General features: G+C 49.5%; 1 protein-coding gene across 2 annotated transcripts in view; it reads left to right on the forward strand.

Moving 5' to 3' along the window:
* MRPS18A (mitochondrial ribosomal protein S18A) overlaps nt 1–14,154 on the forward strand; it is a 21,796-nt gene continuing 7,642 nt past the window's right edge. Inside the window, exons 1-5 of one of the 2 annotated variants that reach the window (XM_022582005.2) lie at nt 6–149; nt 6,931–6,962; nt 9,063–9,170; nt 11,564–11,687; nt 11,919–11,988. In XM_022582005.2, the coding sequence (XP_022437713.1) occupies nt 38–149; nt 6,931–6,962; nt 9,063–9,170; nt 11,564–11,687; nt 11,919–11,988 (446 nt within the window). In that variant the 5' untranslated portion in view covers nt 6–37. Of the gene's footprint in view, nt 150–6,930; nt 6,963–9,062; nt 9,171–11,563; nt 11,688–11,918; nt 11,989–14,154 lie in introns of both variants that reach the window. The other variant, XM_089918689.1, reaches the window with a different exon arrangement.

Raw genomic sequence — 14,154 nt, forward strand, 5'->3', positions numbered from 1 at the left:
AGCGGAAGTGCACAAGAGGTCAGCGTTGGTTTTCAAGATGGTGGCCCTCAATGTGCTGGTGTCCGGCTGCGGACGGGTGCTCAGAGGGCTCCTGGCAGGCCAGGCCGCGACCAGCCGGGCCCGGCCTCCAGCTCGCGGGTTCAGGGAAGGTGAGTCCTGGGTCCTGGTGACCTCCCAGGGTTGAAGAGGAGAAGCAAAGGTTGCTTCCTTCTGCCCCCGTGCTCCCCTCCCTCCCTTTCCTTCAGGCGGTTCCGAAACGCCGGAGATGCTTGGGCTCCGAGAGTGCTTGCAGTGCCCTTCCAGACCCTGATGCTGTTACTTTGATCTCCCACCCATCGTGATTGTCCTCACGCGTGGGGACGGGGGAGGGGGATGGAGATCGGAGAGAAAAGCCTACTTAGTTAGCAGGGGCAGAAGGGAAACCTATCCCAGGGTTCAGGAAAGTTTTTGGTTAGGGTCTGCGTGTTAATTCTCCGTTCCGTATTCGCCGAATCGCCGCCTCCTTCATTAAAGAATTCCTGCGCCATCGGGGAAGGACATCTGGATAACCTCCCCCGGGCCTCCCTTTCCAGTTTCTCATCTGAAAATGCTGTAATCTGATGGCAGCTTTTTCTGCCTGGGCCGCTAGTCTGAGAAGTGGAAGCTAAGGTGGAAAGACCATTGAACAGTTGAAACAGAGGCATATGCTGGATGGTGGTTTTGCTTTTCATTAGTCTTAAGTATGGAAAAGCAGCCTGATTCTAGTATTGCACCGAGAGCTTACTGAAGACCAAGTGCTGTACTTCAAGCTGTTAAGGGATTCTGGAGAAAAAAATATATAACCCTTTTCCTGAGAATTTAGGTTCTAATAAGATGATATGATACACTCCAATAAATGCAAGTTAGGTATTAGGTATTTACATGCGGAAGCACAGGGAGATTAGGTTACCGGCAACAGCAGACCGAATTGGAAGTTTTCATGAAGGGGGTGTGTCTTCAACAGGCTCATAAAAGGATGGAACCTGGCAGAGAGTGAAGAGGCCTTTCAGGACATAGTCTTTGTGCACTGCTGGAAGCAGGAAAGGATGAGTGATGTGCAATAGAAGTGAAGTGGTTTTGTGTGTGTGTGTTTTTAAGATCTGGTGTAGTATTGACCAGCATATCCTTTAACTAAAGCTGAGAAGAATCCAGAGGAAAATAGTGATCATTTTTGCCAGGGGGACCATAAAAGTCCAAAAAGAAGAGCCTAATGAAGAGAGCATTGGATTCGTCTCAGAAAAGGTGTCTTTTTTTAGCTTTCAAACAGCAATTTCAAGAGAGTGGCATACAAGGAACCCAGTTTGGGGAAATGAGAGAGATAGTTCATGAAGAAATGAATAGGTGTGTTTGAAAAATTTAGCTATGAAGGGAAGATGGAACATTTGCTAGAAAGAACAACAAAATCCAGATACTGCCTGGTTAGCATTAGATAAACTAATTCATTGATAAAGAAAGACAACAAAGAGGTGTCTTGGATAAGGTGTTTCATCTGTTCCCATGCTGCAAAATAGGCATACGCCCATAACATTTTTGAGGGCGTCTACCAAGTGTCAAACACTAACGGCTGCAATTTACTTATCCTTTATGAAATCAAAAGTTGAAAACAGTTTTTTGCTATGTCCCCAGAGGATAAGCAAGCGGAAGAGTTTTGATTTTTTACAAAGGAATATTTGAGATTAGAATTTTCCAGTTGGAGAGTTTGTGAAATGCTGGGCTGTATGATGAGATGGGTGTTTGAAGTCTTCCTTGCCATGAATACCTGGTAACTTCTCTGTGTTACTGTCAGACCTAAAGGCTAAATAATTGAATTTATGTGATCTTACATGAAGGCATTACCATATTTTATATTTTTCTTGAGAACCACCTATCTCCAAAGCCTTTAAATGAAAAAAAAAAACAAAAAAACAAAAAAAAACTTGATATTCTATCCATTATGTGTAAGGCATAAAGAATTACACATGAAGTTAATTTTGACTGGTCCCGGCTGGTATATGTGACACACAAATAATATAGTACACGTAGAATTTAAAGTCATGGAGAGGAAGGTGGGTGTCTTGCTGAAAATATTCAAGCATTCTACTTTTCAGAGTATCAGATAGTACTTCCTTAATTTTAGTCAGAGTTCATGGGCACTCAGCACCACTCCTCCTGCCTATAGAATCTCTCTGTCTGAAGCAGTGATTCTCAATTGGGGGCAGTTTTGTCCCTCAGGGAACATTTGGCAATGTCCAGAGACATTTTTGGTTGTCACAGCTGGTGCTCATGGCATGTGGTGGGTAGAAGCCAGGGATGCTGCTAAGCATCTTCCAGTGCACAGGATAGCCCTCCACAACAAAGAACCACCTGGCCTGAAATACTGATCCTGCTGCTGTTGAGAAAGCCTGGTATAAAGTTTGACAGAGGGACACACAAAACCAAAAAAGATAATTACAGAAAAAGCAAGACTAAAGGAAGACAAAAAAATGGAAGTTGTGGCTTACTAAGTGCCTGCTGCAAACACCGTGCTAGGTTCCCCACGTACACTTATTCAGTCTTCTCAACAATCCTTAAAGGTGAATATTACAGGCATTTTTACAAATGAGGAAATCCGGTCCAGAGGTGTTGGGTAGCTGCCCAGTATCGCACAGCTAGTAAGTAGTAGAGTTGGAAGAACAGCCAGCACTTTTCCCTCCAATAACATCACCTTGGTATTCCATTAGCAGGGCTTCTGCATGGTTCCCTCCCTTCCCTGAAAGCTCTTGTCAGTTAACTTGCTGGAGACCATTTAGTTTCATGATTGACACTGTCAGACCTAGCAAAGGTTAGACCTTGTTCCTGCCTTGTCACTCTTAGAGCCCTTGTGAAGGAATGCATTTAAAACAAGAAAAATAAACACATATGACTATCTGAATTAACAGTAATGATCTGTCAGACCCTCAGAGCAGAGTGTGTTGAAAAGGAATAAAGGCTGAAGGGAATTTTCTTCATCTTTTCCTAAGGGAGCTTTCTGGAGGACTTAGCATTTCAGACAAGGATATGCCTGGCAGGGTGGGCATCCTTATAGGTAAAAGTTTTGAGAGAGGAGTGAGCAAATTGGGGCCTTTAAAGAATTCAAAAGACATAGTCCAGGGACTTCCCTGGTGGTGCAGTGGTTAGGACTGTTCCAAGTGCAGGGGGCCCGGGTTCAATCCCTGGCCAGGGAACTAGATCTCACATGCATGCTGCAACCAAGAGTTCACATGCCACAACTAAGGAGCCCACGTGCCACAACTAAGGAGCTGGCGAGCCACAACTAAGGAGCCCACCTGCTGCAACTAAGACCCAGTGCAACCAAATAAATAAATATTTAAAAAAAAAAAAAAAAAAGACGTAGTCCAGAGTAACCTGCTAGTGGAAGGAGGTTTTTATGTAGCAGTAAGACTCCTCATTTGAAGGATAGTGCAGAGGGACATTCCCTCAGATGTCCAAGGGAAAAGGAAGGGGTAGGTGATGAGAGAATCAGAAAACTTTAGTGGCAGAATTAAAGATGAACAGAAGGGAGCAGAGCTTGAGCAAGGAAGGAGTTTGAGAAAAGTAGTCAATGGCCATACTTCCCAAACATGCGCTCTACTCCCTGACCCTACGTAAGATCGTTGGTGCTGCCGTTTAGCCACCTTGCCATTCGGTTACTCCGTCCCTTCATACTCTACTTGGGACTTGGTTTCCATGGATCCTTTCCAAGAAGGACCTTGGTCTCTGGGTACTTCCTGCAGCAGTGCCCTCTACTCCTCGTCATTCCGCTCTCCTCACTTCCTCCTTTACTAAACAGCTGGGTCTTTATCCCACTGCAGTTCACTGTGTCTGTGTTTATGTGGCCATTGAGGTCTTTTTGCGTTCACTGCAATCTCACCTCGATGCTGTTTGCTCTAGACACACTTCAGTTATCTTGGACTCCATCCTAGGTGAGTATTTACTGAAGTACTCAAAGGACCTCTTTACGAGGCATGGACTTTGTTAGAGTGAGATTCCCTTGCTTGGTTTAGTTCTCTTTTCTCCTCTAGGGCAAAGACTGTGTCTCCTAGTAGGCTGGAGCGCTCCACAGTGGGTGGAGCCCGGCTGCACACTCCATGGGTACTCAGCAGATGTGTTGCCTCCTGTGGCACAGATTATTTGAAGTGTATGAGAAGTGCCTATCTTAGAAGATTTTGGCCCTTAATTCTAGTTTAGGAAACTGCTTCGTATCTTTCCTTAGTTTACTTGATACAGCCATATCTCGGAACACAAGAGCAATTCCATCTTTTCCTAAACAAGTTTTCAGTTAGTGACTAACAGTTTTTTAGTCCAGCTTTTCTTAGCCACCCCCACTTCTGTTGAATGGAGAGGAGGCCAGGAACAAATGGATATCAGGTTTTGTTTGGTTTTGACATGTTTTTGTATGCATGCTGAAAAGCAATACTATTTTGATTCCTAACTCCTGTTTTCAGAGACTTGAAATCTCCTAGGGCCTCTTCAGGCTCCGGTGGGCCCTCTGCCCCTGCACTGAGACACCGCCCTGACCAATCTCTGTCCTGTATGAGTTCTCCAGTCATTCCTTCTCATTTGACGAATTGTCTCTGTTAGATAAGCATCTGCCTATTGTTTTACCCACTGACTTATAGTGAGATGATTCCCTGGCTCAGAGTTGCTGTGTGGGGAGCTCATTAACAGTGGAGCTTGCTACGGGCTTTGATCTCTCTTCCAGGGGCCAGTGGAATGACTTCAGGGTTTGGTTCTTTGCCGGGAGTGATGTGTGTTTTGCTAGACTTGTTTACTTGATGGTTAGGACCCAAGTGCCTCCACCTAGAGGGGAAGCATATGTGTGTCCGCTTCGTTTCAGGGCACTGTTCTCACGCTGACTTGAGTGGTACCAGAGTGGGTCTTTCCTTTTGTTTCCTATCCGGATTCTTAAAAACTCGCCCCCCACCTGTTGTTGCTCAGATTGGGTCACCCTCCGTCCCTCTTCCAACTTGGTTTTTGCAAATTTGCAAAGTTTCCGGGGTGCCTGCTGGGCTAGGGCTGCGTCCTTCTGCCTCCCTGCTTTTGTAGCTGACACAGTGCAGTGACCATCTCCCTGCAGCTGTGCTGGCCACCAGACTGAGTACCAGTCTGAGTCTCACCCACATCCCATTTAGGCTGGTCTCTCTTCGAAACAAGTTGATCTGTGCGGTGACACATTTTCTCTTAGGGAGAGAAACCTAGTTTGTCTTTGAATTGATTAGTATACAGTGTTCTCTGGAGAAAGCCTCAGGGCCTTTCTGGCCATTGTTACTCCTTTGTGTGTGTGGAGTTGAAGTTGAGAGGCTCTCAGGTTGGTTGGTTGAAGTAATGAGTCTTTATGAATGGCCTTGCCCAGAAAACAAACGGGGGACAATTCCAGGCAATCTGTGTCCAGTTTGGTGTCAGTCACAAAGCTCAGTGATCACAGATGCTGCTGTGGGCCTCCGGGTGGGTTAGAATTGCCTCACTTTTTTTTCTTAGACATTTTCGTTCTTTTTACTGTTTATTTTTTATTGCAAAGGCAGTACATGTTTATTTTAGAAACTTCAGAAAATCACCTCCTCCCATCCCTGAGGGAAAACCAGTATTACCATTTAGGTGCGTAGCTGTAGGGGTGTGTGAGCTTCCTGTAATCCATGTCTAATTGTGTGTACGCTTACGGAAGCGTTTCCAGGGCAAGGTCCGTAACTTTCATTAGATTCACAAAGTTAACCTTAGGCTCTTTCTAATCTGGCTAGGGCTGAGTAGAACGGATTGTGGTAGCCAAGCTACTGTTAAAATATGGTTTTACTATTTGGGGAGACAGTTTGCAGCCTAGTATGTGCACTCATGTTTTCTGTTACAGTAGTTAGCAGTCAGAAGGGCGTTATGAGAAGTATTTTGCTCCCTAGCCTTTATGGAGCATCTGCGGTATGCCAGTTCCTATGCTAAAAGCCATGGCTTCTTTCTCTAAAGAAACTGGGAGACCAAGGAGAATCTCCAAGAACTTTCTATTTGATTCTGTTTGCCGAATGTGGGTTATTAGCTTGGTTCTTCCTTTGGATATTGTTGAAGTTGTCTTTCTGCATCCTGGTTAAGTAAGAGGAAATATGTACAGCCTGGCTTGCGTGCCTGTGTGCGTGCGGCTTAATTGTCTTGCCCTCGGGTTCTCTTCTGACTGCCTCAGTGAAGAGCTGAGGGAGGCCCTCTCAGTGCGGAACTGCAGCCCTCTCTGCAGTTCTGCCTGGACCCCATATCTGCAGGCCCCTCATTCCCACCTCTCCCATCACCCCTCTCCGGTGTGGATAACAAAATGCACCCCTGCAGGGAGAGGATTTGACTCGCACAGCTGCCCTTGTACAGCTTGTACACAAGGCTCTCAGGATGTTTTAGGAGTGAACTGGTCTCATTACCTAGCCACCGTGGGACCCCTGGAGCAGTGTTAGCTCAGTGCTGTATCTTAGATTGCAAACTCGTCAAGGTCAGGAACCATATTTGTCTGGGTTCTCCTCATGAAAGAACATATGCGATGGGTATTTTTGAAGGTCTTTTAGCGGCTTCTGCCCACTTCCCACCCCCCACCTTCAACCCTCAACTCTTAGGCCATTGTTGCTAGCCACAGTAGGGCAAGGTCTTGCCAAGTACCTTGGATGGAACCAAGATTAATCTCAGCTTAGAAAGGCAGAAACAGTGTGGAGACCCTTAATCCCAGACAGATGATATGATGTGGGCATCTGGGCTTGCCCCCGCCCATCCTCCAGGGCACAGAGCCTTGGCACTGGGAGGTGAACCCTGCACACTTCCTTTTCCAGGTCAGGGCTGTGGGAGAGTGCAGAGAGAGGGCTCCGTTTTTCTCCATGTGTAAAGTTTGAGCTGTTACTTGAAACTCCCTGTTCCTTATTAAATGGCTGACCTAGTTTTTCCCCTTTATCTCTGTAGTGGTGGAGATCCAAGCAGGGAAGACAACTATAGTAAGTATCGTCGAGTTGGCCACTTCTAACATCTTTAATGCTTGGAGCTGCCTGGCTGCTCCTCTGAGGGAGGGTGGGAGGCCCCAACTGGACTCCTGGCTTCAGGATCTGCTCCCTCTGTGACCATAAATCCCACAGTCTACTATTTTCAACCTGTGTGTGAGAGTGTGGTTAATCAGGAACAGTTGCTGTGCCTGGACTAAGACATCTGTTACTTGATTAAAGTGGCCCTTTGTATGACAAGAGCTCATAGGTATTTGCTGATATGTTCTTTGGCGGGTGATAAGTCAGTTTTCCAAAGGGGAAAACTAAGGTAATGACAAGACTAGAGAGAGTAGACGCCGGGCGAGGAGCCTGGATCTTTCCTTTCTGCCTAGAATGACTAAGCTACTACTCCTTCAGTGATGTAGTTAGAAGGTGACACTCTCTGGGCCCTGGGCTCATAGCTGGCGCCCTGTCTTCCCTGTTGGTGAGAAAGCTAGCACAGTTCTTCACCCACCTACTCCCCCCCTCCCTCACTGGGCCCATCTCACCTCCCTTCCTCTGGGAGTCATGGGGCCTAGATTATCCTATAATCCCTAAAAGACAACGTTGTTTTCACATGGCCTTCCACGCCTCCAAGAAATCCTCAACCACTCCACCGAGTTCCCAGAAGCCTCTGTAGCTTCCATGTCAAGCAGGGATTTAACCCTCTGGCGGCCAGTCAAGACCAGTCCTCCCTAAGGCCTTCTTATCCCCAGGACAAGCCTTAGGGTTCCGTCTTTGGGTCTTCCCCAGAACACGCCCTCAGCCTTTTCACTGCTTAGCCCCAAAACAGTTCTTTCTAGGGGGATCCCATTCCCTTAGGGCACCTTTTTTGGTTCCCTTATCTAAAGCCAAAGCAAGTATTCACCCTTTAAACTCCATGCTGGTGGAGAGAAGCACGTCTGGCTTTTGAGTGTGAAGAGTGTTTTTCCGGTGGGGCATGAATTTGCTATTTGTGGAATGAACACAGAAGTATGTGGCCCCATGAGAGCCCTTGGGGGAGGTAACCCAGCCATGCCTGGAGAGGCGCTGCCATGGCTGACTTTGGGTATTACTCTCCAGGGTCTCACTTTCTTCATCAGTAAAATAAGATCATGATTCCGCCCTCACTAGGTTGTGGGGTTAAATGAGATGATACATGTGGACCATTATTAGCACAGAGCCAGGCCTATAGTGGGGAGTCAATAAGTGTTAGCTCTCCCCCACCAGGCCCACCTTGACCCCCTCCCAAGTCCTTCCATGTACCTGCACATTTTCCCTAGCGCATTTTCCCCTTTCTGGCATAGCTGTGGTGGCCTTGGCAGAAGGGTAGTAACAGCACCCTGCACGGCCAAGCCTTGCTTCTGGCCCCCTTTGCCTTCTGCCAGTTCTTCCCTGGGAGACAGTGTTGCTTCCCTCCCAGAGTCTCTCAGACCTCTCCCAACATCACACAATCTGTGGCCTCAATCAGCAAGGCTTTCTAAACTCCCCTTCTTGCAATTGGAGCTGATGCCCAGATCATTGGTTTATTGAGCTTAGTAATTCCAAGGCTGTGTCACAGGATACAGCAGCCATGGAGGAGGTCACTTCACATGTGGCCTCAGCACGGTTTGAAAGGTAGAATCCAGAGTGATAAAATCCAGTGCAATTTCCTCTGAGAAGGACATGCAGGATGGGAGGGAGACTTCCTTTCAACTCCACATCCCTGCACAGTTTGAAACTTTCTACCATGTGCATTTATTACTTTCTCCCAAAGGAGTGAGAGGGAAGCATAATGTTCTGGAGTTTTTGTCTTTTTGAGGAAGGAAAGGTAGCATTCAGCTGATAGAGCAAACCCCTCCCTCTTGCCACCAGCATTAAGTTCAGTTTCTACTACTCTTGCAGACCATCAAACCCATCTCTGTGGGTACTCCAAGGTCCATTGTCCAGCAGCTATGGAATCAGCACCACAATTCGGGCGGAGAGACCCGTTAGCTACTCGCCTGAGGCCCCCAGAGATGAAGTCTCACCAGCACTCCTACCACTCGGGGGGTTGTTTGAGGATGAGAGGCTCTGCACAGCCCTCTCCCTCACAGGCTGTCTTTCTCTGCCTTCTAGATTGAAGGCCGAATCACAGGGACTCCCAAGGAAAGTCCAAATCCCCCCAACCCCTCCGGCCAGTGCCCCATCTGCCGCTGGAACCTGAAACACAAGTATAACTACGAGGTGAGTCTGGGCACAGACACACGTGTCTGCGCGTCTTGGAGCTTGTGTTCCCTATGGGCTTAAGCAGCATCTCATGGAACCACCAAGACAGAAGCATTTTGTCCAGTTTTAAAAATGCTCAGGCTCCACCTCCAGATGATTCTGTTGGCCTGGGGTGGAGCCCAGCCGTCATTATATTTTAAAGCTCCCCAGATGATTCTAATGTGCAGCGAGGGTGGAGAGTCACTGACTTAGTTCATGGTCTGGTTGCGGTCGATTCAGACCACCAGGGCCCTGGAGCCCAGTCTCGTAGGGCTGTGTTCCCAGGGGGGTGGAATCAGAATCTGAGCTTGGCTTTCCTCCTTTTATAATGAGGACATCTCTGGAGAGTCCTTACTGTGATCTGGGGATACATCATTCTCTTTCCATATTGGAGCTACAGAGACCCCTGTTTGCTGTAGGTCTCCTAGAGCTATTGTTTCACAGAGAGATGACAAGAGTGAACAACAATAGGTGAGTTGCACGGGGTGCTGCTCTGTGTGTAAGCACCTATGGGGCATAATTCACTTAGTTTTCACAATATCCCTGTGAAGTAGGTACTATTTTCATCCTTGTTTTACAGATGAGGAAATCTGAGGCATGAACTTGTTAATGAACAAGTTAATGAACTTGCCTCAGATCACCCACCCAGCTAGTAAGTATCAGAGCTGGGATGCACACTCTGGGGCTACAAAACCCAGGCAGAGCCTACGATCCCAGCTACTACTCTATATCGTGTCTAGAGATGGGGCGGGCCTGGGGGAAAGGATGCAGCCCTGGAGAAATCCATACTTGTCCTTTAGCATTCTATTGGTGACATTAAGCAACCCTGTTTTTAGGTTTCAGGTGATTCGGACTCTGGGCCAGTTTGACCTGCAGGTTGTCCCTATGTCCCTCTGTGGAATGGGATGACTAAGGGCAGAGATCCCGGTCAGGTGGTCAGAGCAGGAGAGGCCACATGTCCACGGGATCTGAACAGAATGACCCAACTAATCTCCTGGGCTGGGAGCCTTGGCTTCAGGCCACCCCGGGGTGGGGGTGGGGGTATTCTTTTGACCTGTCCCGGCCCTTCCGCTGATGGCCACCTGGAGTAACAGGGAACTTGCAGGCCATGGGGCACTGCTCTCAGCTTCTTGTGACATGGAAGTTAGTGGGGTCCTGGCCATACTTAGAATCCCAGCTGTGAATAGAGAGGTGAACCCCACACCTGCCTGATCACCGTGGGGCACTCTTCCTACGAGCCATTTCCAGGAAATGGACTTGGCTCTGTTTATCAAGCAGAAGAAATCCAGTCCCCTCCAAGGTAAAGGCTGAAGAAGTTGTTTTCCTTTTACCCCTTTCCACTCAGGGCACTGCCACTTTGAGCTGCACAAAGCTGTCAGCCTTCTTGGCAGCCTGCAGTGGGGGCACTGGGGCTGTGAGACCAGTGTATTATCCCTGGATAATCCAATCCAAGTTCTTTTCATCAGATTCTGGAGATTACAGGGGTGGCATTTGGGGGCTTGGGTCCCCCGGGAGCTTTCCAGTGATTAAAACAAACCTGCCGCTATACAGCGAGGTACCTGCCAGGGCAGCGAGTCAGCTTGAGGACCAGGACCATGGAGACAGGCATGCCAGGCCCCTCCGGGTCAGGTGGGCGACTTTTCTTTAACCCTCTCAGCCGTGCTGTGAGAGTTGGGAGGGGACATGGTCTCTCTTGATTCTGATTCTTAATTCTTGACTCTCTCCTTGACTCATCCAAAGCAGTCTGATGGTTCAAAGGAAGCCCAAGAATCCATTTACATCTGGTCACAGGGGGCTTAGAAGATGTGGGATTTAACCTTGCAACCTGGCCCCATCCTCAGCTCGTTGCTGCCTGGGGCTTCAGAGGGCATGGCACAAGGTTGAGGGGCTCTCTGTGGGTCTTCTGGGCTGTGGCATGTAGACTCTGGGGGCGGAAGTGGTACAGGTTTTCCCTGTTGTGCAGAAGTACATGACATACCCCCTACCCCACCCAAGGAGGAGAACACACCTTTCATCACCAGGAAAGATACCGTGGATGCGTGAAAGCTTGTTAACCTTCTTGAAGAGTTCCTGTTCTCTAACCTAGTCTATCGGAAGACTTATCTCATGGAGGAGCTGAGAGGACTCTTGGGGTTGGTAATGGGGTCAGGAAATCTTGCTAAGTTGGGACTGAACCTTTGTTAGGGTGGAGATAGCAGGCCCGCATGCAGAGCTCTGTGGGGAGGGAGTGGCCTCAGGTCTGTTCCGGGGGAGCCTCAGCCTCTGGCAGTGCCAGGGTACAGCAGCCTCCCCTGGAGGCCACTCAGCCCTGGCTCCCCAGCAGCAAGTGCCTGTCCAGAGGACCCTCATCTCCTGTTTTCCGTTTCCACTAGGATGTTCTGCTGCTCAGTCAGTTCATCCGGCCACACGGGGGCATGCTGCCCCGAAGGGTCACGGGCCTGTGCCGGGAAGAGCACCGCAAGATTGAGGAGTGTGTGAAGATGGCCCACCGAGCAGGTAGAAAGCACCTTGGGCTAAGAGGGGCAGAAGCGGGCTGTGGGCACCATTTCCACCCTCCAGCTGCCCCGTGTTCCAGCCCCTCCTGAAAGGGCAATGGGTATTCAGAGGCTTCATTATACTTACCCCCTAGTGCCAACCTCCCACCCCCTTGGGCTTTCCCTCCAGCCCCCAAGAGCTACACAGGGAGCTGCAGAGACCATCCCCTTAAATGCTTTTCTCTCCACTCAGGTCTGCTCCCAAATCACAGGCCTAAGCTTCCAGAAGGATTTGTTCCACAGAGCAAACCCCGACTCAACAGGTAAGCAGGTAATCTGGGCTGGGGAGGCTCTCTCCTGGAGCTCGTTCCACAGTTCAGGAAAGCTGGAGCATTCCATCCCTTCCAGCCTAAGCACCCACCCCATCAGTCCGACCACTGTGTACGCTTCTGTTACCCTCCCCTGCCGGCCTCAGCCTCTTTCCTTGTCCCTCCCCAGTAGGGCACTTAGCACAGGGATAAGAAGGTCGTTCGTTGGGCATTAGAATGTGCTAATCTTCTGTTTATGACATCATACTGAGTTGCTATGGGAATGTCAGAGCACTTCTGCAAACTTTCAGTAATAGCACTGGGGTTATTAAAGGGCAAAATGAGGCCTTAGAAATAGAAATGGGAAGGCTGTCTGGGGCAGGGCCACTGTACATAGCTGCGCAAATCGTACACTGCAAAACTTTAAGGCAGCATCCAGGTAGACTAGATTGTGAATGGTGCTCCCTAGAGTTGTGCAGTTAACGACCTGCACAGCTGCACATGGTATCCCATGAGGTCCTGAGGTTTTATAGAGGAGGAGAGGAAGTCCCCTAGGTCCTAGAATCAGTCAGTCTGCCTTTCAGCCTAAGCAGGGTGGCCCACTCTGGTGTAGAAATAGATTCCTGTCTAACACTTAAACAGCTGTCTCTGACATTACCACACTCACATACTCCTAGAACTATAATACCCCCTTGTTGAGAGTAGATCCAGGTTTGTAAAATCGATGTTGGTATTTCTTCTTGTTCTCCCGTATCGTATCAATAAACCCCCTGCCTTCAGCCTGTCCCGCTGCCACTGGAATTGCACTCTGTGGTTAAAGCAAAGCAAGATACCCCACCCCCAGCAAATCTCCTAGGCTGATCCCCAACAGAACCCAGGCATGGAGGATGAGAGGCCAGGCAGATACTAGCCATGGATTGCTGGGCTGGGGGTGCAGGGCCAGAGCTGGGTCTTCACTGACGCCTCGCCAACACCCTGGCCCCTTGCCCATCTCCACCTGCACCTCCCACACTGCTAGCTGGGCCATCTGCCAGCAGCCCCGGAGGAACGGGACATATTAACCTCTTCCTGTCTTTCCCAAATGTGCTGTGGACCTTTTGGGGGTTGAGCCCACCCCTACCCTGACTCGTTAAGAGACAAGCCGCAGGCCTAAGGACACAATCCATCCTTCCCTCAGGCCTTTGAAGCAAAGCCAGGCTCCCTCCCATATATCCGGTGTCCTTTAACATGACACCGGATTGATGATGCGTGGGGGCTCTTGGGTTGCAAAGGCCACCCTGGGGAGGAGAGGGAGTCCTGGCTACATGGGAGGCTGTTTCCTTACAAGGGACTTTATGATTCCATCCAGAGGTCCTTGAGCTGCCATGCACCGGCCGGGCCCCGGGGAGCCATGCGTCCTCCTTCCCCACTCCTTCAGGAGAGGTAGGAGGAAGGAGCCTTGGTTCTTCTTAGAGCTGGAGTGTTCCCAGAGAGCCGTCCGGAGGCCCTCAGCCCCCTCCCCTGCCAGCTGGCTGCTCCTTGTGGCACAGGCATCAGGCCCAGGGCCAGCTGAATCCCAGCTTCCCTGGGGTCTCTCCAGGGTGGGAGGGGCAGGGAGCCTTTAGGGCAGCAACTATGGAGAGCCTGGTGAGCCTTGGGATCTAGGGTCTTCAAACCCAAGGAGCAACCCTTTGGGGGAGGCTGCTCCCACACCCCACCTTTTCACCCACCCTTCTGAAGCCTGGGAAATGCCAGCACAGGGGCCTGCCAGGTCCCAGCAACACCAAAGGCATCCCTGGGGCCAGCCTACTGCACAGAGGCCTCCCTGCTGGGGCACTGACAGCCACAGTGGACGTGGGGAAGCCCTCTCCTGCTGGCCCACCTCGCACGTGGCATGGAGGCCAATACCACGCACAGCTTTTACTTCCTCTCAAAGCTCAGAGCAGATGACACAGGTCCAGGGGAGCTCAGTTGAAATGTATAAATCAGCAGTCATTTTTTCACTCTTAGCTAAAAATTTTCAGCCATGGTTATTAATTTTTTTAATTAAAACCTCTCATTTGAGGGTCTCTAGAGGCGGCTGGGTTGAGCCCTAACCTAGTGTGGAAGCAGGGGAGGATCCTGGCCTTTGCCGTGGCTGAGCTTTCAGGACGAAGGGTGGGCCTCTCTGGACAGGATTCAAGTTTCGTTCTGGACGGAGTA

This window comes from Delphinapterus leucas, chromosome 10 (genome assembly GCF_059928025.1).
Source record: "Delphinapterus leucas isolate spDelLeu-1000000601 "Yukka" chromosome 10, BTC_Dleu_Yukka2, whole genome shotgun sequence".
Taxonomy (NCBI): domain Eukaryota; kingdom Metazoa; phylum Chordata; class Mammalia; order Artiodactyla; family Monodontidae; genus Delphinapterus; species Delphinapterus leucas.